This window comes from Ovis canadensis, chromosome 2 (genome assembly GCF_042477335.2).
Source record: "Ovis canadensis isolate MfBH-ARS-UI-01 breed Bighorn chromosome 2, ARS-UI_OviCan_v2, whole genome shotgun sequence".
NCBI lineage: Eukaryota > Metazoa > Chordata > Mammalia > Artiodactyla > Bovidae > Ovis > Ovis canadensis.
The window spans coordinates 68,218,937-68,241,956 of NC_091246.1; the positions used below are offsets into that span (position 1 = coordinate 68,218,937).

A 23,020-nucleotide genomic window follows, 5' to 3' on the forward strand; every position below is an offset into this window, starting at 1 on the left:
GTCTGAGCCAGCTATTAGAAATAGCCACTAGCAAAACACAAGACTAGACAGAGTGGTGACGTTGGTAAAGAGATCTTTAGTGAGGAAAGGATAAACATACTGGAATGCAGTAGGGCTTTTGATCCTTATGCATAATAAGAGCTTCACGTTTGCTACCAACTGTGCAGGAAATCACAAAAAGAATTAACATTCATGTGTGCATCCAACTTCCACAACACTAAACTGTTCTTAACTTTGAGGTAAAACACGTTTGCCTCTATATTCCTTAGTGCTCAATTTATATCTCAAAAAATAGAATTCTTATTAGGAAAGAAAAATTCAAGCATCAAAACTTCAGAATTAAAATCCCACCATTTGACTGGGAAGCAAGAGCTTATAACAGTTTCTTTGTATTCTTATGAATTGCATGCTCTAACATAGGACTGTTTTTGCTTTGGCTCCATCCCTTCATTCTTTCTGGAGTTATTTCTCCACTGATCTCCAGTAGCATATTTGGCACCTAATGACCTAGGGAGTTCCTCTTTTGGTATCCTATCATTTTGCCTTTTCATACTGTTTGTGGGGTTCTCAAGGCAAGAATACTGAAGTGGCTTGCCATTCCTTTCTCCAGTGGATCACGCTCTGTCAGACCTCTCCACCATGACCCGCTAGACCATTCAGGTATGACCTAAATCAAATCTCTTATGATTATACAGTGGAAGTGAGAAATAAATTTAAGGGCCTAGATCTGATAGATAGAGTGCCTGATGAACTATGGAATGAGGTTCGTGACACTGTACAGGAGACAAGGGAGACAAGGATCAAGACCATCCCCATGGAAAACAAATGCAAAAAAGCAAAATGGCTGTCTGGGGAAGCCTTACAAATAGCTGTGAAAGGAAGAGAAGCGAAAAGCCAAGGAGAACAGGAAAGATATAAGCATCTGAATGCAGAGTTCCAAAGAATAGCAAGAAGAGATAAGAAAGCCTTTTTCAGTGATCAATGCAAAGAAATAGAGGAAAAGAACAGAATGGGAAAGACTAGAGATCTCTGCAAGAAAATCAGAGATACCAAGGGAACATTTCATGCAAAGATGGGCTTGATAAAGGACAGAAATGGTATGGACCTAACAGAAGCAGAAGATATTAAGAAGAGGTGGCAAGAATACACGGAAGAATTGTACAAAAAAGATCTTCACGACCCAGGTAATCATGATGATGTGATCACTCATCTAGAGCCAGACATCCTGGAATGTGAAGTCAAGTGGGCCTTAGAAAGCATCACTACGAACAAAGCTAGTGGAGGTGATGGAATTCCAGTTGAGCTGTTTCAAATCCTGAAAGATGATGCTGTGAAAGTGCTGCTGCACTCAATATGCCGGCAAGTTTGGAAAACTCAGCAGTGGTCACAGGACTGGAAAAGGTCAGTTTTCATTTCAATTGCAAAGAAAGGCAAAGCAAAAGAATGCTCAAACTACCGCACAATTGCACTAATCTCACATGCTAGTAAAGTAATGCTCAAAATTCTCCAAGCCAGGCTTCAGTAATATGTGAATCATGAACTTCCTGATGTTCAAGCTGGTTTTAGAAAAGGCAGAGGAACCAGAGATCAAATTGCCAATATCGGCTGGATCATGGAAAAAGCAAGAGAGTTCCAGAAAAACATCTATTTCTGCTTTATTGACTATGCCAAAGCCTTTGACAATGTGGATCACAATAAACTATGGAAAATTCTGAAAGAGATGGGAATACCAGACCACCTAACCTGCCTCTTGAGAAATCTGTATGCAGGTCAGGAAGCAATAGTTAGAACTGGACATGGAACAACAGACTGGTTCTAAATAGGAAAAGGAGTACGTCAAGGCTGTATATTGTCACCCTGCTTCTTTAACTTCTATGCAGAGTACATCATGAGAAACGCTGGACTGGAAGAAACACAAGCTGGAATCAAGATTGCTGGGAGAAATATCAATCACCTCAGATATGCAGATGACACCACCCTTATGGCCGAAAGTGAAGAGGAGCTAAAAAGCCTCTTGATGAAAGTGAAAGAGGAGAGTGAAAAAGTTGGCTTAAAGTTCAACATTCAGAAAACGAAGATCATGGCATCCGGTCCCATCACTTCACGGGAAATAGATGCGGAAACAGTGGAAACAGTGTCAGACTTTATTTTGGGGGGCTCCAAAATCACTGCAGATGGTGACTGCAGCCATGAAATAAAAAGACGCTTACTCCTTGGAAGAAAAGTTATGACCAACCTAGATAGCATATTCAAAAGTGGAGACAATACTTTGCAGACTAGTCAAGGCTATGGTTTTTCCTGTGGTCATGTATGGATGTGAGAGTTGGACTGTGAAGAAGGCTGAGTGCCGAAGAATTGATGCTTTTGAACTGTAGTGTTGGAGAAGACTCTTGAGAGTCCCTTGGACTGCAAGGAGATCCAACCAGTCCATTCTGAAGGAGATCAGCCCTGGGTGTTCTTTGGAAGGAATGATGCTAAAACTGAAACTCCAGTACTTCGGCCACCTCACGAGAAGAGTTGACTCATTGGAAAAACAACTCTGATGCTGGGAGGGATTGGGGGCAGGAGGAGAAGGGGACGACCGAGGATGAGATGGCTGGATGGCATCATGGACTCAATGGACGTGAGTCTGAGTGAACTCCCGGAGTTGGTGATGGACAGGGAGGCCTGGCGTGCTGTGTCATGGGGTCACAAAGAGTCGGACACGATTGAGCGACTGAACTGAACTGAACATAGGACTGTTGAGTAGAACTTGAAAATACATACTCCCAGTTCAGGTCAAATATATACTTTAAAAATGATAGTTTTTTTTTTGTTTCCTAGTCAAATTTTGGAGTACACTTAAAAGAAAGAATAAACTGCTACTGGAATTTTTGAAGTCACAAAGAATAATCTTTTTTTAAAAAAGAAAAGTAGTAATTCTAAGAGATAGCAGCAGCCCACTACAGTATATAATTCAGGACTGGAAATATCTAGGTACTAACTGATACTTTTCAAACTTAAAAGATTCTAAAAGGATGGACACAATAACAACAGCTAGTTGAAATATTTACAGCATATTTAAGTACAGATATGTATAGTATAATGTGGAAGTGGGAAAACAGACCACTCTGCCTTAACATAAAAATGATTCATAAAGAAAAGGAAAAACCTAACATGAATTACAACATCAATTTTCTTTATAGGCTGTCTGGATTAGGTTTTAAACTTTAGTGGGCCTGAAGAGAATCAGAATATTGTCTGTGTATTGCCTCAAGAGACACCATGTAGGACTAGGACTCTAAAGGAAAAAAAATGATAGGAACAAAATATGACAACTTCTTTTCAATTGGCTGGTAAGGCTTCCCTGCTGAGTAATTAGGGGTGGGCATGGGGGGTGGGGAAGTCGGCATATTGATTCCCAGGGCGGTGAATCACCATTATTTCTCTTCAGGGTTCTTCAGCACCTCTGTGCCTTTCTTGCACCTTTTCCTTATAATTTCCCTAGTAAAATATAATATGATTACTTAGTGATGATTTAGTGATATGATTTTAAAATGTTGGTTTCTTTTAAAAATATTCTTGGTTCACAACATGCTTTTCTCTGGCTTGCATCCCCCGGGCAGAGCCTCCACTTGACTGTGACAAAGGCTGCAAGGCTACTGGTGGGCCAGCTCGGGGGTGTACACCTGGAGTGGGTTTTCTAAGGTCCCATCCACAGCATAATGCACCCCCAAGCCTTTTTAAAGACTTTGTGAATTCTCTGTATCAAATCCCTTTCTGCTTAAGACGGAGTGGTTTCTTGTTCTTGCAACTGAACCCAGATGGATAGCTAAATATATCAAATTGCAAGTTGGAGATACAATGCCACAGAAGATTTTTTTCAAACAATTCACTTAAAAAAAGAGAGAGAAAGGGGAAAATATAGACAACACTGATGCTTTTCCCATCTAAATGATAACCTGTATCAGCATAAATAAAGGTATCAAGAGTTGTATACCACAGCCCTGGAGCAGGCAAGGTATCTCCCAAGCTGGCCAGAAAGGATAGGAAGTTAGAAGGAACTCTGATTCAGATCCTCAAGGAACCTTATAAATACCCAAGAGTTGAAAACCTCTGGTCAAGAGACTGAACTACAACCACTTCCACCAAAAACAAACATACAAAACCCTTGTATTTTTTGTGCTTAAAATTCTAATACGTAATTTAACAGCACATCCAACTATCCAATGGTAAAGAAACCACCACAGCTTCACATGAGAATTGATTTTGACCTTTCAAAGAACTTCCTGTGACTTTCCATTTTTTGAGCTGCTATTTACATTTGAGAGCAAAAGAACAGTCTTCACAGCTGTACTGTATGAACAGGAAAGACTGTTGCTTGACTAATTTACATAACAAATTTGAACATTCAAGGTACACATTCATGGTATAAATTACTTTCAATTTTTCTAATCTGAAGAAGCTACCCAAATTACTTTTACAGTTCAGATGAGTTGAATAAGTTACAACGGAAGATTATTTTCCTAGAGTAGAGTGATCCAAATGGAAGTCCAGGCAAGATTTGTGATTCACCTTGTCCTTCCTTCCTCTTTTTCAGACTGTCTCACCTGCTACCACCTAACCTGTATCTAGCTGAGAGAGAAGGGAGCAGCAACAAAAAGGAATTTCTACAGAAGCTTCAACTACCAAATCTTAATCTGCTGAGGACCAAGCTAGGATTTACAAGGATGAACACATTAAAAATGAATCTATCATACTGAGTCCTCTTTCTGGAGGTGAACCAAGTTGCTAGGTTGGAGGGGGAAAATGACTTACTGTATAAAAAGCACTTGTACAAATTTGGTCTTGATTCTTGAGAGCTGAATTTTAACAAGAACCAGTTCAACATTTAACAGATAATTATTGAGAAGGTATACACAGTCATCCCGACCCTGTAATTGAAGCTAGTTACAAAAATGCCTATATAAAAACAGAAAAAATAGCTAATCTCACAATGTTGTGGTCTTTTTGTAAAGATATTTTCTATTACTAGAACCAGTGTTTGAGAACATTTTATCTAATTTTTTATTAGAAAAATATCTAACAAAAATTAGCTTTTTATCCAAGAAATTTCAGTAACCCACCCCAACATTCAGATTCACAGTAAATGTTTGAGAGTCACTGTATTAGTTTCCTATTGCTTCTGTGGCAAACGGTCATAAATTTCATGGCTTAAAATAAGAGAGATTTATTATTTTATAGCTCTAGCAGTCAGAGTCCTAAAATTCAAAGGGTCGGAAGAACTGTGTTCCTCTGTGGATGCTCTAAGGCAGACTGTTTCCTTGCCTGTTCTGGCATTTACACTCTGCCTGCATTCCTTGGCTCATGTCCCTTTGTATACCTTCAAAGCCAAAAATGTAGCATCTTCAAATCTTCCTCTCTCTCTTATCTCTGCTTCTGCCATCACACCTCTTTGTCTGACTCTAATCTTTCCTGATTTCCTCTTATGTGGACCCTGTGATTGTGCTGGGTCTATCTGGACAATTCAGGATACTCTTCCCATTTCCAGATCTTTAACTTAGTCATATTGGCAAAGCCCCTTTCACTATATAAGGGTAGAGCATCACAGGTGCTGGGGATTAGGACATAGACAATTTTGGAGGGCTGTTATTCTGTTTATCACAGCTACTAAGATCACTCATATGAAAAGAAAATATTCAAATATCTTTGCAGCTATTTGTGAAAATATTAACCAAGAGTGCTCACTTTACAAAAATTCATAAGATTGTTAAAACAAAAATGATGAAAGATTCACATTTTTTTCCCCACAGAATCAAGTATATATACTTTCTACAGGACATAATGATTAACTATGAATAAAAATCAGGAGAGTTTTCCCTCCTACCACAGTAAAAATCCAGATTTTCTGTTTATCTTACAGGGCAGGCGATGGTTACAACCTGGATGTCACGGATGACTGGATGACTCATTCAGAGGCGCTGGTCTAGCTGTGACATTAACATGGTAATAGCTGATTGGTAATTTGATTGTACTAAGTATTACCTGTTTGAATAAAGCGTAGTCCTGTCATGTGGATAATGTTCATTGACAAACAAGGAAGAAGATGAAATTGTGGTCGCCAAGGAAGCGGCTTCAAACAGCGATGGAGTACTAGGCACCAGATCTGGCCTGTGTCGGGATCCCAGTGCTGGGTGACAAAAAGCAAAACAAGCCCTCATGAATCTCACTAATAAATGTTGTTTCAGTGTCTATGATAATCTAAATGAGTCAAAAGCATTCATTTTACATATCAGGCTGCAAATTAAATTGTGAATTAATTGTGCTCTTCTGAACTGCAGCAGAAATGTAAATAGCTTCTTGCAAACATGTTAAACAGAAAGGAAATTGGACTAATTTACAAATGGCTAATGGAAATGACATTATGAATGTTCTTTTTCAAACCTAATAAAGTGATTTACTGTTTCAAAAGATGACATAAAAAACTCCTAGGAGCTTGAAGAGATAATTCGACAGAGATGAAAAGGATGATTGGCAAATGTATAAACAGTGAACCTGATCCCCCTTGTGTGGCTATGCTCACATCTGTGATTCTCAGTGCAGATCTAAGAACTCAGATTGCTAAGAGCCAGAAACAAATGCTTCAGAGACTAACAGCCAGCTAGACCTTAACCCTGTTTGAGCCCATGTGGGCATCTGTGAATATTATTCACAGCTCTTCTTGATATTATATTTTAACAAGCAAGACTGCTTTTTTTTTTTAATGAGAACTCATTTTTCTTTAAAATGTAGGTACCTATGGAAATTCTCATGCAAGAGTATCCCCCATCAGAAAAGTAGAACAGTCTATGCTCACTCTGAGTCTACATGGATTTTTTTTTTTTTTTGGACAGTTGAATCTGGATCATTTTAAATCATCCTCTCCCAATGGACAAATTCACATCAATTACTGGTCAGCCTGTCAAGAGATAGTATTTTGCTTAAAGGACCAACCACAAAGATCAGAGTTCCTTTAAAAAGGGACATATAAATTCCCAGAGATAGAATACTGTGAATGAATCTTGTTTTTATCATTCCATAGTTGGACCTTTTTTCCCCTCATGGAGATACATTATTTTTTAATTTTATGGAACTACAGCTGACACATATTCAATAACACAGGATCAGTTTTAGGTATATAACATAGTGATTTGATATGTTTATTGGGTTGGCCAAAAAGTTCGTTTGGGTTTTTTTCTCTAAGATGGTATGAAAAACCCAAGTGAACTTTTTGGCTAACCCGATATATATTATAAAATGATCATCACAATAAGTTGAGTTAACATCCCTTCACCACACACACTATTAGCATTTTTTTCTGGTGATGAGCACTTTTAAGATCTCCTCTCTTAGCAACTTTCAAATATGCAATACAGTTACTATTAACTTGAATCACTATGCTGTACTGTGGATTCTTTTTGATCCTTTCCCCAAAGTAAGCTAAAACAGATGATAATAAATACAATATAGCCTTAAGGTGTTTGTGGTATTCCTTTATAGGTACCACAGGCTCAGAATTATGTACTGTCATAAGTGTATGAATGGAAATTGACCCTAATTGGCACAATTACATGAGTGTGAGGTTTTGGACTTTGGATGTGGAGGGATATAGATGGAGAGGTGGGGTAATGGAGGGAAAAGGGGGCAGGCCCAGAAGGCCTGGACTCTGGACTAGGAGACTAGATACACATTAAAGTGTAGGAGATGGTGCAGTTTTGCCTCTGAGTCAGATCAAAATAAAGAATTGCCATGATGACTAATGGATAAGCATAAAAAATTACACAAGTACTCAACATTCAAAAATCAACAAGTCTAGCAGTTGACAAATGGCTGGCAATCTTCAACATACTTGATTCCACATTCTCATTAAATACACAGAAAAATATGAAAATTCTCAAGAATATAGAAAAATGGATCTGAAACACAACCTCACATCAGAATCCAATGAATCACTATTAAATATAAAGTGGATGGAGCTGGATTGAGAACAACTAATACAGACTTGGGTCTTGAGCATACTCAGCTTGACTTCATAAACCAGAGGCTTCCTGAGTGATAGATTATAGAAAAACACTACTTGTCCAGTGACTTGGGCCTGGGTCAGAGAGCACCCAAACGCCAGGTAGCTGACTCTTAGGAGCAGCTCAGTGAACCAGAGAACTGTTTCCTTATGAGCCCATACCCTTCAGTTTTTTAAAAAAACTAACTAGTGTGGTGGGTAGAATTCTAGAATGTTCCCTAGTGACCTGCACCCTTATATAATCTCCCTTTGAGTGTGGGTAGAAGCTGGGAGAATGATGAGATATTACTCTTGTGATTATTTTATCTTATGTGGCAAAAGGAATCTCGCAGATTTAATTAAGGCTACTAATCAGTTAACCCTGAGTTAGTCAGAGGGCCTTCCCTTTATCCAGGTAGGCCTGGCCTAATCATGTGAACCCTTTAACTATATTAAAGGGTCAGACATGGTCATGGCAGAGATTGCAAGTGTGAGAGGCACTGACTTGCAGGAAATTCTCTGTCTGAAGATGGAGGGGGCTGCATGGCAAGGAACAAGGATGGTCTCTAGGGGTGAGCCTGGCCCACACCTGTCAGATAGCAAAGACATGAGTACTTCAGCCCTACGACTGTGAGGAAGTGAATTCTGCCAACAACAGGAAGTGCTTGGAGGAGGGGTCTTCTCCAGAACCTCCAGATGAGAACTCAGCCTAGCCGACACCTTGATGACCCGTTTCTGAGGTGATCCCAATAAAGTTGTGTCCAGAGGACCAGGTAAACCTTGCTAGTCTTCTGACTTACAGAACTAGGAGATAATAAGTGGAGGTAGAAAATGAAGATCATGGCATCCGGTCTCATCACTCCATGGGAAATAGATGGGGAAACAGTGGAAACAGTGTCAAACTTTATTTTTTGGGGCTCCAAAATCACTGCAGATGGTGACTGCAGCCATGAATTTAAAAGACGCTTACTCCTTGGAAGGAAAGTTATGACCAACCTAGATAGCATATTCAAAAGCAGAGACATTACTTTGCCAACTAAGGTCCATCTAGTCAAGGCTATGGTTTTTCCAGTAGTCATGCATGGATGTGAGAGTTGGACTGTGAAGAAGGCTGAGCGCCAAAGAATTGATGCTTTTGAACTGTGGTGTTGGAGAAGACTCTTGAGAGTCCCTTGGACTGCAAGGAGATCCAACCAGTCCATTCTGAAGGAGATCAGCCCTGGGATTTCTTTGGAAGGAATGATGCTAAAGCTGAAACTCCAGTACTTTGGCCACCTCATGCGAAGAGTTGACTCACTGGAAAAGACTCTGATGCTGGGAGGGATTGGGGGCAGGAGGAGAAGGGGACGACCAAGGATGAGATGGCTGGATGGCATCACTGACTCGATGGACGTGAGTCTGAGTGAACTCCGGGAGTTGGTGATGGACAGGGAGGCCTGGCATGCTGCGATTCATGGGGTTGCAAAGAGTCGGACATGACTGAGTGACTGAACTGAACTGAAGCTGCTAACCTTCTGGTAATTTGTCACATGGCAAAAGAAAACGAATACAACCCAGACATACTGAGAATGACAGAAAACACATGATTAAAAACTAGAGGGGCGTTTGGTATGACTTGGTGCACTCCGAAAGGGAAGTCCCCAAATGCAGAGTATTATAAAAAGACTGAATATTGCAGCAAACTTTGTAGATGCAGAGAACTGTCCAGATAAATTCATTTAAAAATAATATGTCAACAGTTTCAAAGAATATGCTCAACAGGTTCTTCAACCTTCAGCAGACCTTTTCTGGTGAAGTGCCTTTCGATTTAAAGCAATAGGTCCAATAGTTCATTTGAAAAAAATGCACGATTTGTGCACTACTTCCTGTTTCCAGACTTTCTAGATGCCATGTAGTGTATTTATTATACTTATCCCCTTAGATTAACAACTGGACTCACAGCTTATACTTTAGAAGCAATATATACACGTTTAAATAAGCATAGCTGACAGAAGCCTTATTGAGCACACTATCTGAAAGTTTATCACAGTTTAAAAATGAGTTAATTCTAGAAAAAAGGTGAAATTCATTGTTTTGGGGTGCAATGTCCTACAGATATCAATTAGGGCTAACTGGTCTATTGTATCATTTGAAGTTTGCATTTCTTTGTTAATTTTCTGTTTAGTTGATCTGTTCATAGATGTGAGTGGGGTATTAAAGTCTCCCACTATTATTGTGTTATTGTTAATTTCCCCTTTCATACTTGTTAGCATTTGTTTTACATATTGTGGTGCTCCTATGTTGGGTGCATATCTATTTATAATTGTTATATCTTCTTCTTGGATTGATCCTTTAATCATTATGTAGTAGCCTTCGTTGTCTCTTTTCACAGCCTTTGCTTTAAAGTCTATTTTTATCAGATATGAGTATTGCTACTCCTGCTTTCTTTTGGTCTCTATTTGCATGGAATATCTTTTTCCAGCCCTTCACTTTCACTCTGTATGTGTCCCTTGTTTTGAGGTGGGTCTCTTGTGGGCAGCATATATAGGGGTCTTGTTTCTGTATCCATTCAGCCAGTCTTTGCCTTTTGGTCGGGGCATTCAACCCATTTACATTTAAGGTAATTATTGGTAAGTATGATCCCATTGCCATTTACTCTACTGTTTTGGGTTTGGGTTTATATACCCTTTTTGTGTTTCCTTTCTAGAGAATATCCTTTAGCATTTGATAGAGAGCTGGTTTGGTGGTGCTAAATTCACTCAGCTTTTGCTTGTCTGTAAAACTTTTGATTTCTCCTTCATATCTGAATGAGATCCTTGCTGGGTACAGTAATCTGGGCTGTAGGTTATTTTCTTTCATCACTTTAAGTATGTCTTGCCATTCCCTCCTGGCCTGAAGCATTTCTATTGAAAGACCTGCAGTTATCCTTACGGGAATCCCCCTGTGTGTTATTTGTTGTTTTTCCCTTGGTGCTTTTAATATTTATTCTTTGTGTTTGATCTTTGTTAATTTGATTAATATGTGTCTTGGAGTGTTTCGCCTTGGGTTTATCCTGTTTGGGACTCTCTGGGTTTCTTGGACTTGTGTGATTATTTCCTTCCCCATTTTAGGGAAATTTTCAACTATTATCTCCTCAAGGATTTTCTCATGGTCTTTCTTTTTGTCTTCTTCTGGGACTCCTATAATTCAAATGTTGGAGCGTTTTATATTGTTTTGGAGGTCTCTGAGATTGTCCTCATTTCTTTTAATTCATTTTTCTTTTTTCTCTCTGATTCATTTATTTCTACCATTCTATCTTCTATTTCACTAATCCTATCTTCTGCCTCCAATATTCTATTTGTTGCCTCTACAGTGTTTCTGATCTCATTTATTGCATTATTCATTATATATTGACTCTTTTTTTATTTCTTCTAGGTCCTTGTTAAACTTTTTTCTTGCATCTTCTCAGTCCTTGTCTCCAGGCTATTTATCTGTGATTCCATATTGATTTCAAGATTTTGGATCATTTTCACTATCATTATTTGGAATTCTTTCTCAGGTAGATTCCCTATTTCTTCTTCTTTTGTTTGGTTTGGTGGGCATTTCTCCTGTTCCTTTACCTGCTGGGTATTCCTCTGTCTCTTCATCTTGGTTATATTGCTGCATTTGGGGTGGCCTCTCTGTAGTCTGGCAATTTGTGGAGTTCTCTTTATTATGGAGTTTTCTCACTGTGGGTGGGGTTGTATCAGTGGCTTGTCAAGGTTTCTTGGTTAGGAAAACTTCTGTCGGAGTTCTGGTGGGTAGAGCTGGATTTCTTCTCTCTGGAGTGCAGTGAAGTGTCCAGTAATGAGTTATGAGACATCTATGGTTTGAAGTAAATTGAAACTGTAACCAGAAATCTTCCAGCAAACAAAAGCCCAGTTCCAGATGGCTTCACAGCTGAATTCTACCAAGAATTTAGAGAAGAGCTAACACCTATCCTACTCAAACTCTTCCAGAAAATTGCAGAGGAAGGTAAACTTCCAAACTCATTCTATGAGGCCACCATCACCCTAATACCAAAACCTGACAAAGATGCCACAAAAAAGGAAAACTACAGGCCAATATCACTGATGAACATAGATGCAAAAATCCTTCACAAAATTCTAGCAATTAGAATCCAACAACACATTAAAAAGATCATACACCATGACCAAGGGGGCTTTATCCCAGGGATGCAAGGATTCGTCAATATCTGCAAATCAATCAATGTAATTCACCACATTAACAAATTGAAAAATAAAAGCCATATGATTATCTCAATAGATGCAGAGAAGGCCTTTGACAAAATTCAACATCCATTTATGATAAAAACTCTCCAGAAAGCAGGAATAGCAGGAACATACCTCAACATAATAAAAGCTATATATGACAAACCCACAGCAAACATTATCCTCAATGGTGAAAAATGGAAAGCATTTCCCCTAAAGTCAGGAACAAGACAAGGGTGCCCACTTTCACCACTACTATTCAACATAGTTCTGGAAGTTTTGGCCACAGCAATCAGAGCAGAAAAAGAAATAAAAGGAATCCAAATTGGAAAAGAAGAAGTAAAACTCTCACTGTTTGCAGATGACATGATCCTCTACATAGAAAACCCTAAAGACTCCACCAGAAAATCACTAGAGATAATCAATAAATATAGTAAAGTTGCAGGATATAAAATCAACACACAGAAACCCCTTGCATTCCTATACACTAATAACGAGAAAGCAGAAAAAGAAATTAAGGAAACAATTCCATTCACCATCGCAATGAAAAGAATAAAATATTTAGGAATATACCTTGGGCTTCCCTGGTGGCTCAGACAGTAAAGCGTCTGCCTGCAATGCGGGAGACCCAGGTTCGTTTCCTGGGTCGAGAAGATCCCCTGGAGAAGGAAATGGCAATCCACTCCAGCACTCTTGCCTGGAAAATCCCATGGGTGGAGGAGCCTGATAGGCTACAGTCCATGGGGTCGCAAAGAGTTGGACATGACTGAGCGACTTCAGACTCAGAAAGAAACTAAAGACCTATATATAGAAAATTATAAAACACTGCTGAAAGAAATCAAAGAGGACACTAATAGATGGAGAAATATACCATGTTCGTGGATCGGAAGAATCAATATAGTGAAAATGAGTATACTACCCAAAGCAATCTACAGATTCAATGCAATCCCTATCAACCTACCAGCGGTACTTTTCACAGAGCTAGAACAAATAATTTCACAGTTTGTATGGAAATACAAAAAAACCTCAAATAGCCAAAGTAATCTTGAGAAAGAAGAATGGAAGTGGAGGAATCAACCTGCCTGACTTCAGGTTCTACTACAAAGCCACAGTCATGAAGACAGTAATGGTACTGGCACAAAGACAGACATATAGATCAATGGAACAAAATAGAAAGCCCAGAGATAAATCCACACACCTATGGACACCTTATTTTTGACAAAGGAGGCAAGAATATACAATGGATTAAAGACAGTCTCTTTAACAAGTGGTGCTGGGAAAACTGGTCAACCACTTGTAAAAGAATGAAACTAGATCACTTTCTAACACCATACACAAAAATAAACTCAAAATGGATTAAAGATCTAAACCTAAGACCAGAAACTATAAATCTCCTAGAGGAGAACATAGGCAAAACACTCTCAGACATAAATCACAGCAGGATCCTCTATGATCCACCTCCCAGAATTCTGGAAATAAAAGCAAAAATAAACAAATGGGATCTAATTAAAATTAAAAGCTTCTGCACAACAAAGGAAACTATAAGCAAGGTGAAAAGACACCCTTCTGAATGGGAGAAAATAATAGCAAATGAAGTAACTGACAAACAACTAATCTCAAAAATATACACCCAACTTATGCAGCTCAATTCCAGAAAAATAAACGACCCAATCAAAAAATGGGCCAAAGAACCAAACAGACATTTCTCCAAAGAAGACATACAGATGGCTAACAAACACATGAAAAGATGCTCAACATCACTCATTATCAGAGAAATGCAAATCAAAACCACAATGAGGCACCATTTCACACCAGTCAGAATGGCTGCAATCCAAAAGTCTACAAGCAATAAATGCTGGAGAGGGTGTGGAGAAAAGGGAACCCTCTTACACTGTTGGTGGGAATGCAAACTAGTACAGCCACTATGGAGAACAGTGTGGAGATTCCTTAAAAAATTGCAAATAGAACTACCTTATGACCCAGCAATCCCACTGCTGGGCATACACACCGAGGAAACCAGAATTGAAAGAGACACATGTACCCCAATGTTCATCGCAGCACTGTTTATAATAGCCAGGACCTGAAAGCAATCTAGATGTCCATTGGCAGATGAAGGGATAAGAAAGCTGTGGTACATATACACAATGGAGTATTATTCAGCCATCAAAAAGAATTCATTTGAATCAGTTCTAATGAGGTGGATGAAACTGGAGCCGATTATACAGAGTGAGGTAAGCCAGAAAGAAAAACACCAATACAGTATACTAACACATATATATGGAATTTAGAAAGATGGTAATGATAACCCTGTATGCGAGACAGCAAAAGAGACACAGATGTATAGAACAGACTTTTGGACTCAGAGGGAGAGGGAGAGGGTGGGATGATTTGGGAGAATGGCATTGAAACATGTATATTATCAGGTAAGAAACGAATTCCCAGTCTATGTCCAATACAGGATACAAGATGCTTGGGGCTGGTGCACAGGGATGATCCAGAGAGATGATATGGGGTGGGAAGTGGGAGGGGGGTTCAGGATTGGGAACTCATGTACACCCGTGGCAGATTCATGTCAATGTATGGCAAAACCAATACAGTATTGTAAAGCAAAATAAAGTAAAAATAAAAAATTAAAAAAAAAACTTGAAAAAAAAAAAGAGTTAATTGTAGAGAATTAAGCAGTGTGGTAGGGAGATACCAATGCAGGGAAGCTAGGGAAAGAGCATGGATGTCAGAAACTAGAGCCATTAACTCAGAGTGAGGAGCAAGGACAATTCAGTAACTCTTGCTAAAATTGCTAAATCTGGGTAAAAGTTAAAGTATCCAACTTGTCACATATGGCTAAGTGCTGCAAAAGGGCCAAGGATGAACACACTATTTTAAAGACTCTGAGGAAAATAAAACCCCAAGGAGAAATCTAATATTCTACAGGAAGTAAAAGAAATTTTCAGGAAATGCTGGGATTCCCAAAAAGAATAAACTGATAATAAAATCTAAAATGTTACTTCCTCTTACAGGATTAGAAGAGAAAATCCAAATGGTTAACTCAATAGATAGAGAAAAACATTTAATAAAATGCTACACTCATTCTTGATAAAAATTTTAGAAACTAGGAATAAAAAGGAACACCCTTGACTTGACTATGGGTATCTGATACATCAAACTACTTTCTCAGAAGTGAAACACTAGAAGAATTCCCTTTTAAAATCAGGATGAGGCAAGGCTGCCCACAAGCACTACTTCTATTCATCATTGTACCAGAAGCCCTAGTCAGCAAGTAAGAAAGATGTGAGCTCTATGCAGTAGCAACAAATAGCCAGAAAAACCAAATCTTAAAGATACACTATCTGAAAAGACAGAAAACATTTATCTGTCTTTATCTCTAGAACCATTTAAGAAATAAATCTAACAAAAGGTAGGAACATGACATGCCAGGAGAAAATTATAAAACTTCTATTAAACTCATTAAAAAGGACCAAAATAAATTGGTAATTCACTGCTATGCTGTTGGTCAGTTCAGTCGCTCAGTCATGTCTGACTCTTTGCGGCCCCATGAACTGCGGTATGCCAAGTTTCCCTGTCCATCAGCAACTCAAACTCATGTCCACAGAGTCCGTGATGCCATCCAATCATCTGATCCTCTGTTGTCCCCTTTTCTTCCTGCCTCGTATAGGTATATAATGTCTATGTGTGTTTGAAAAAAAAGTTTATATATATATATATACATATATATATATATATATATATAAATAAAAGCACAGACCAAGGTCTATTAGTGAAAATACCAAAACCTTCAGATTTGGTACCTTTAGGTAGTGGGATTATAGATCTTTGTTTCTGAATATTTTAGTATGTTCTAATTTTTTTTACCATAAACCAATTCGGGATTGTTCATGTGTTTCAAAAATTTTACATTAACTGTGTCATACTACAAATATCTTTTAAAAAATCAGTTAAGAAGATCCTTTTGTAGTTCATGAGTGTGATGATTGGGTGTTCACGATGCTGCGTGACATGTGCCTCCCTGCAAACCTTGTTATGACACCAGCACGGTACCTGTACGACTTAAAAAAAAAAAAAAGTCAGTTAAGAGACTTTGTTTCTTAGAGAAACTATTTTCTAATTTTTCTACTGTGAGTTTACATTACTTGTGTGAATGAAAAAAAGAAGAAAAGAAAGAAAAAATTCTTGTGGTTTAAGTTCTGTGCCTTTACCTTCTTCATCAAGGCTGCTAAAACTCTGCCCTTCAGTCAGCAAATCATGCTTCTCATCCTTCCATTCCTGGCTAATTGAGGACACAATCTCCTGTGAGGTTGCCTTCAGGGCGGCGATGGAGTTGCACCGTTTCTTAGAAGGTGATGCCTTCAAAGCTAGAAAAAGAAAAAAATTGATAATTATTGTAAAACCACATTAATAATATTTTTTAATTAAAATTTTACTCATGATTTATTAACATCTTAGTCATTATCTGAGTAGGGTGCAAGGAGCTTTGTTTTACATACACAAGGAAAGGGAGACAATATTATTTGTCCAAAGCGACTTAAATCAGAATGTCTTAGAATAAATCCAGGTTGAGCTGTCTTTTCAGATGTTGAAATGTAGTCTTACTTGAGGTGAAATTCAAATGTTTATTGCTAAAGAATTATTTTTCCTCCTCTGAGCAATGTTTTTCTAGTGCTGAGAGGAGGCTGAGTGGGTTGATAAACACAGATGGTAAAGTAAGGAGAATTCTCACGACCCCAGTTTTATTAACTTGGGACTGGGAATTTCTAAACATGCCAGTGTTTAATCTTATACTTATGTTACCCAATTTAGCCAAGTTACTTCTGGTTCGCTTTTTTCTTTCCGTGACTTTCCACTGAAATTTCCGACCCTTTCAGTCTTTTCTAGGTCATGGTTACATTAGATGTATAATTCACTCCTGATCTTTGTCCAAACAGCATTCTATGACTTCTGAAGTGTGTTGGAAACCTGTACCAAGGCAAGTGTACTTCACCATCAATCATGCTCACTGAAGCCTGTGACTTTACTTTTGATATGTCAATGGGAGCTGCTTCAGCTGCAGCCAGATGATCTTCATTTATATTCTCTTTAATTATTCTTCTTGTCTGAACATTGTGAGAGCATTTCCTTGGAAGGTAGAGGAAAGCCTACCTACCTGAGGCCTGTTTATACTTCTCCCTGAACTTGGTCTTGGCAGTGTCTCTCTTCCTTTGGAGGTTTGCATGTAGGGGTAATCTGACAGCTGATGCATTAGACTGATTGTGTTTGGCCTTGGGAATCTCAGAGCTTAGATTATACAGCTCATCAGGGGCTTTCCCATCGGCAGCTTGCAAGAATTTAGCTGGAGAAGGGCTCTGGGACACACAAATGAGGAAAGCATAGAGGGCAATCTCTCCACTTAAAGAGAAGGGGAGGTTTATGTGTCCTATGAGTAGTATTATAATGATAATAACATAATTATAATCAATAACATGTGTAGAGGGCTTGAGAGTTTGGAAGCCGACACTAACATTCCGCATCTCAAATTATCCAGATGGTCATGTGAGGGAGGTAAGCCCTTTTATGGGTCTAGAAACCGAGAGTAGAAAAGTTGTGACCTGCTCAAGGTCACAGAGCTAGAAAGCATGAAACCCCAGGTGTCTTTTTTTGAAGTTGTTTAATTGGTGGCTCACTTCCTAGCTCTTTGGCATTCTATCTTCTGATTAAAGTGAGGGGTGGGAAAGATGAAACTAGAGTTTGTTTTTCTTTGAGGAGGAAGATTTTGAATGTTTAAAGACTGATTGAAGTGGATTTTAATGGTAAATAAGTGGAACAAGTAAGTCACATTTTTTAAAACTCATCATCCCATCAAACCAGTGGTCACACTTGCTTGAAGTAATTATCCATATGCTGGCTTTTGCTTTAACATTCTATCTGCTAACTTTTGAAAACCTTCAACTCTCATCTTTCAATATAGTAGAGTTGACTCTTGAACAACACAGGTTTGAATTCAATACTAAATACAACAGTTTCACATAATCTGGGGTTGGTTAAATCATCAGATGCTGAGGAAGCACACAGAAGGATGGCCGACTAAGTTACACAGGAATTTTTAATCATGCAGGGGGTTGGTGCTCTTAGCCACTCCTCCCATTGATATTCAAGGGTCAACTGTATTTTAAAATTTCTAAGTCAGAAGATCTCAGTGTGGTTCAGGGACTGCTAGGAAACCCTGAAATTCTCTTAAAAGGTCTGTGATGCTAAAATAATTTTCCTAATAATATCAATAAGTCGTTTATCTTTCTCACTCCTATTCTCTCCCGAGTTTTCTATATGACCTGTGCTTATAATCACAGATTGAATTCAGAAGCAGACATGAGAATCTACATGTCTTCTATTAAGCTAGAATTAGGGATTTGAAAAAATATAAAATAATGCCACTTTTCTCATACAATTATTTATTTTGGAAAATATTTTTCAAAATTACTTTTTTGTTAATATTGACTTATGTTGACATGCAGTTTTTTGCTTTTATCTTATAAGAACTAATGAATATTTAAAATTTCCCTCAATTTGAAATTCTAATAGGTTAAATATAGATATTAAGAGATATAATGACATGAATAAAGGATCTTTGGGATCCTAAGTCATTTTTAATAATGCAGTGTGGCCCTGAGACCAAAAGATTTGAGACTTGCATCATTCTAGGCCAATGCTCATCTCCTAAACTGAGGAAGAGCTAGGATCAGAAGAAAGCTGGCAGTGACATGGAAGGGTGAATGAGGGGAAGATGCTCAGAGAACGGTCTGTACTTGTGATATATAATGGACCAAAGGCCAAGAGCCCCAGTAAAGAAATAACTCTTGGCTCATTATCAGCATACATGCAATGTGGAGCAGAAAAGACCTCAAACAATTCCTGCAAGGGCCACACAGCACCTAAAGAAAGCCTTTACTTTTGTCATAAATGGTGACTCTTCCTTAAAGGAATTATCTGAGACGCTCTCAGTGGATAAGGACTTGAATCTTGCAGAAATTGAATACCTCAGGGACTCGTTTTGATGAGAGAATCTCAAAGGATCGTTTTGGCTGGTTACTTTCTTTTGTGCCACAGAAACTCCTGAACTTGTCTTTAGCTCGCTCATCTGCCACCCCTGAAACTCTTCTGTTCATTCCTACCCCTGGGCCTTTGTACATGCTGCTCCTCCTACACGAGATGTCTTTCTTGCCTCTAACTTGAAATGCTGGCTTGCATTTTAGGGCTTAAATATTCTTTTCACTGTGTAGTTCTTTTGGGGAAGATCAATTTTATTTCTCTCTGTGTACCTACAGTAAGTGGCCTGTGCAAAAGCTCGACTAACAGCTGCTTTATTACATTATAAATCTGTTTCATGTTCCAATCCCTGACCCAAAACAGGCTATGAAATTACCAAGGGAATTAATTTTTTTCAAAAAAGCTTTCTATATTATTAATGTTTAGCATAGTGCTAGGTGCATAATACGTGCTCAAATGTTGCTTGAATGAATTAACTATTCCAAAATTTTACGACAGTTGATTTTTAACTAATTAATGTGTTATTCTACTCCTTTCAGAAAACTTAAGTTTTAGTACTTTAGACACATTATCTGGGTAGAGAATTTCAGTGAGGTTTCAACATTACAGTGACTAATATTTCCAGAAAGTATTATTGGATTTTTCAAACATTGTTACATTGACAGCAGGACTCAATTCTGGGGTGGGATAAATGGATTTAAGAAGATTAAAAAATTTGATTAAAAAAAAACAACCTGAAGACCAGGTACTGTTTTCTTGAGGTTAGGGGTAAGGAAGGGAAGTTTTCACCTACAAAGAAAGTATGCCCGTAGGAACTAAGCGCTTTAACTTAATCATAGTTAATAAAAGATGTGGAAGATGCATTTTGAAGTGTCAACATTACTAATTAAATTGTGACCCTAAGTACTTTAAATTAAATTCCATTCATTCATTCAATTATTCATCAAATAATCATTACCTACAATGTGCCAGGAAATGTGCTAGGGTCTGGGAAAATATATGAGAACCAAACATGGTCCCCACTTTTCAGGAACACAAAGTCAAGTGGGGAAATAGGACAACAGCTCGCTATGGCAAAGTATAGTTAAGTTCTACGAAAGAAGCATTGTCTGAGCTGAGAAGTGAAGGAAGACCAGGAAAGGATGGAGACTATTATAGGCAAAGGGACAAGGGCTGTACAGATGTATAGGCAGCCTTGAATGTAGGGGTAACTGTAGGGTGCTCAAAGCTGCTGGAGCCTAGAGGATAGAGTAGAGCATGTAATGTGGAAGGGAAATCACAGGGGAGGGAAAGAGAGGCTGCCTCACACTGGACTCAGAGCAGAGTTAAGGATTTTGCATACTAGGTAATACATTGAAGTTCTTAACAAGAAAAAACTTCTGAAACTTGAGAGGGTTTTCTTTTTAAGCATGGAAATCAGCAAGAGGTGATTAAATTGATCCCTGTAGCTGGGGTGGGGTGACACTGGATTGGATGGGTTATATCCATACAGTGGAATATTATTCAGCAGTACAAAGTAAAGTGCCACAAAAGGCAGAGGAACCAGAGATCAAACTACCAACATCCGCTGGGTCATCAAAAAAGCAACAGAGTTCCAGAAAAAACATCTATTTCTGCTTTATTGACTATACCAAAGCCTTTGACTGTGTGGATCACAATAAACTGTGGAAAATTCTGAAAGAAATGGGAATACCAGACCACCTGACCTGCCTCTTAAGAAACCTATATGCAGGTCAGGAAGGAACAGTTAGAACTGGACATGGAACAACAGACTGGTTCCAAACAGGAAAAGGAGTACGTCAAGGCTGTATATTGTCACCCTGCTTATTTAACTTCTATGCAGAGTACATCATGAGAAACGCTGGACTGGAAGAAACACAAGCTGGAATCAAGACTGCTGGGAGAAATATCAATAACCTCAGATATGCAGATGACACCACCCTTATGGCAGAAAGTGAAGAGGAACTAAAAAGCCTCTTGATGAAAGTGAAAGAGAAGAGTGAAAAAGTTGGCTTAAAGTTCAACATTCAGAAAACGAAGATCATGGCATCCAGTCCCATCACTTCATGGCAAATAGATTGGGAAACAGTGTCAGACTTTATTCTTTTTGGCTCCAAAATCTCTGCAGATGGTGACTGCAGCCATGAATTTTAAAGACGCTTACTCCTTGGAAGGAAAGTTATGACCAACCTAGATAGCATATTCAAAAGCAGAGACATTACTTTGCCAACAAAGGTCTGTCTAGTCAAGGCTATGGTTTTTCCTGTGGTCATGTATGGATGTGAGAGTTGGACTGTGAAGAAAGCTGAGCGCTGAAGAGTTGATGCTTTTGAACTGTGGTGTTGGAGAAGACTCTTGAGAGTCCCTTGGACTGCAAGGAGATCCAACCAGTGTATTCTGAAGGGGATCAACCCTGGGATTTCTTTGGCAGGAATGATGCTGATGCTGAAACTCCAAAACCTTGGCCACCTGATGTGAAGAACTGAATCACTGGAAAAGACCCTGATGCTGGGAAAGATTGAGGGCAGGAGGAGAAGGGGACAACCGAGGATGAGATGGCTGGATGGATCACTGACTTGATGGACATGAGTTTGAATGAACTCCGGGAGTTGGTGATGGACAGGGAGGCCTGGCGTGCTGCGATTCATGGGATTGCAGAGTCGGACACGACTGAGCGACTGAACTGAACTGAACAAGGTGACTATGACTGGAGCTAAGAAGGCAATGTGGGGGCCACAACTTTATGTAAAAACAAACAAACCAAAGCAAACCCAAACCATAAGAAACACGGTTAAAACAGGAAAGGCACTGTGGAAGAAGCGATGGACACTTGCTATTTCTAGGTACAACTAGGTATTGGCGAGTGACTGGAAGTCAGTGGCCTTTACAAAGCTTGATGCCAACATGTCTGGTCTGGATAACTGAGTAAATTGTGGTGGCCTTCAGTGACATGTGGACTCGGGATGTGTGGCTGGTTCTTGAGCAACCTGGGGGCAATCCAGAAATTAGTCCTAATTTGTGGACAACTGATTTTCAACAAGAAAACCAAGATAATCCAATGGGGGAAAGAACAGGCTAACAAATGATGCTAGGACAACTGGATATCCATATGCAAAAGAATGAAGCTATACCCTACCTCACACCATCTAGTATAAATTAAATCAATATGTAAATAATATATCTGCTAACAGAAACTTCTGTCAAGAATATATAAAGAACTCTCTATAACTCAACAATAAAAAGACGAATAACTAAAAATAGGCAAAGTATTTGAATAGAGATTTCTCCAAGGAAGATATGAGTAAGTCAATAAGCACAAAAAAAGATGTTGAACATCATTAGTCATTAGAAAAAATACAAGTCAAAACCACATTGAGATACTACTTTATACTCACTAGGATGTCTAAAATAAAAAAGACAGTAACAAACATTGGTGAGGATGTGGAAAACTGGATCTCTCATACATTGCTAGTGAGACTGCAAAATTGTGTAGCTGCTTTACAAAAGAGTTTGGCAGTCCCTCACAATGTTAAATAGAATTACCATTTGACCTACCAATTCCACTCCTAAAAGGTGAAAACTTATGTCCACAGAAATCTTGTGTATGAATTTTCATAGCAGCATAATAGCCAAAAATGTAAACAACACAAAATCCATCAACCAGTGAATCAATAAACAAAATGTATTTTTTCCATACAATGGAATATTATTCAGCAATAAAAAAGTAAAGTACTATAAGATGACTAAACTTTGAAAACAT

General features: G+C 38.6%; 1 protein-coding gene and 1 non-coding gene across 6 annotated transcripts in view; one reads left to right on the forward strand and one right to left on the reverse strand.

The window, feature by feature from the left end:
* PIP5K1B (phosphatidylinositol-4-phosphate 5-kinase type 1 beta) overlaps positions 1-23,020 on the reverse strand; it is a 354,808-nt gene that overhangs the window by 83,247 nt on the left and 248,541 nt on the right. For all 5 annotated transcript variants that reach the window (XM_069576379.1, XM_069576380.1, XM_069576377.1 and 2 more), the window contains 2 exons: positions 16,440-16,595; positions 6,025-6,169 (listed from right to left, as the gene is read on the reverse strand). In XM_069576379.1, coding sequence (XP_069432480.1) covers positions 6,025-6,169; positions 16,440-16,595 — 301 coding nt within the window. The remainder of the gene's footprint in view (positions 1-6,024; positions 6,170-16,439; positions 16,596-23,020) is intronic.
* Positions 16,187-16,291, forward strand: LOC138434936 (small nucleolar RNA U13). The gene has a single exon (XR_011254992.1). It is a non-coding gene; the product is annotated as a small nucleolar RNA U13 (small nucleolar RNA).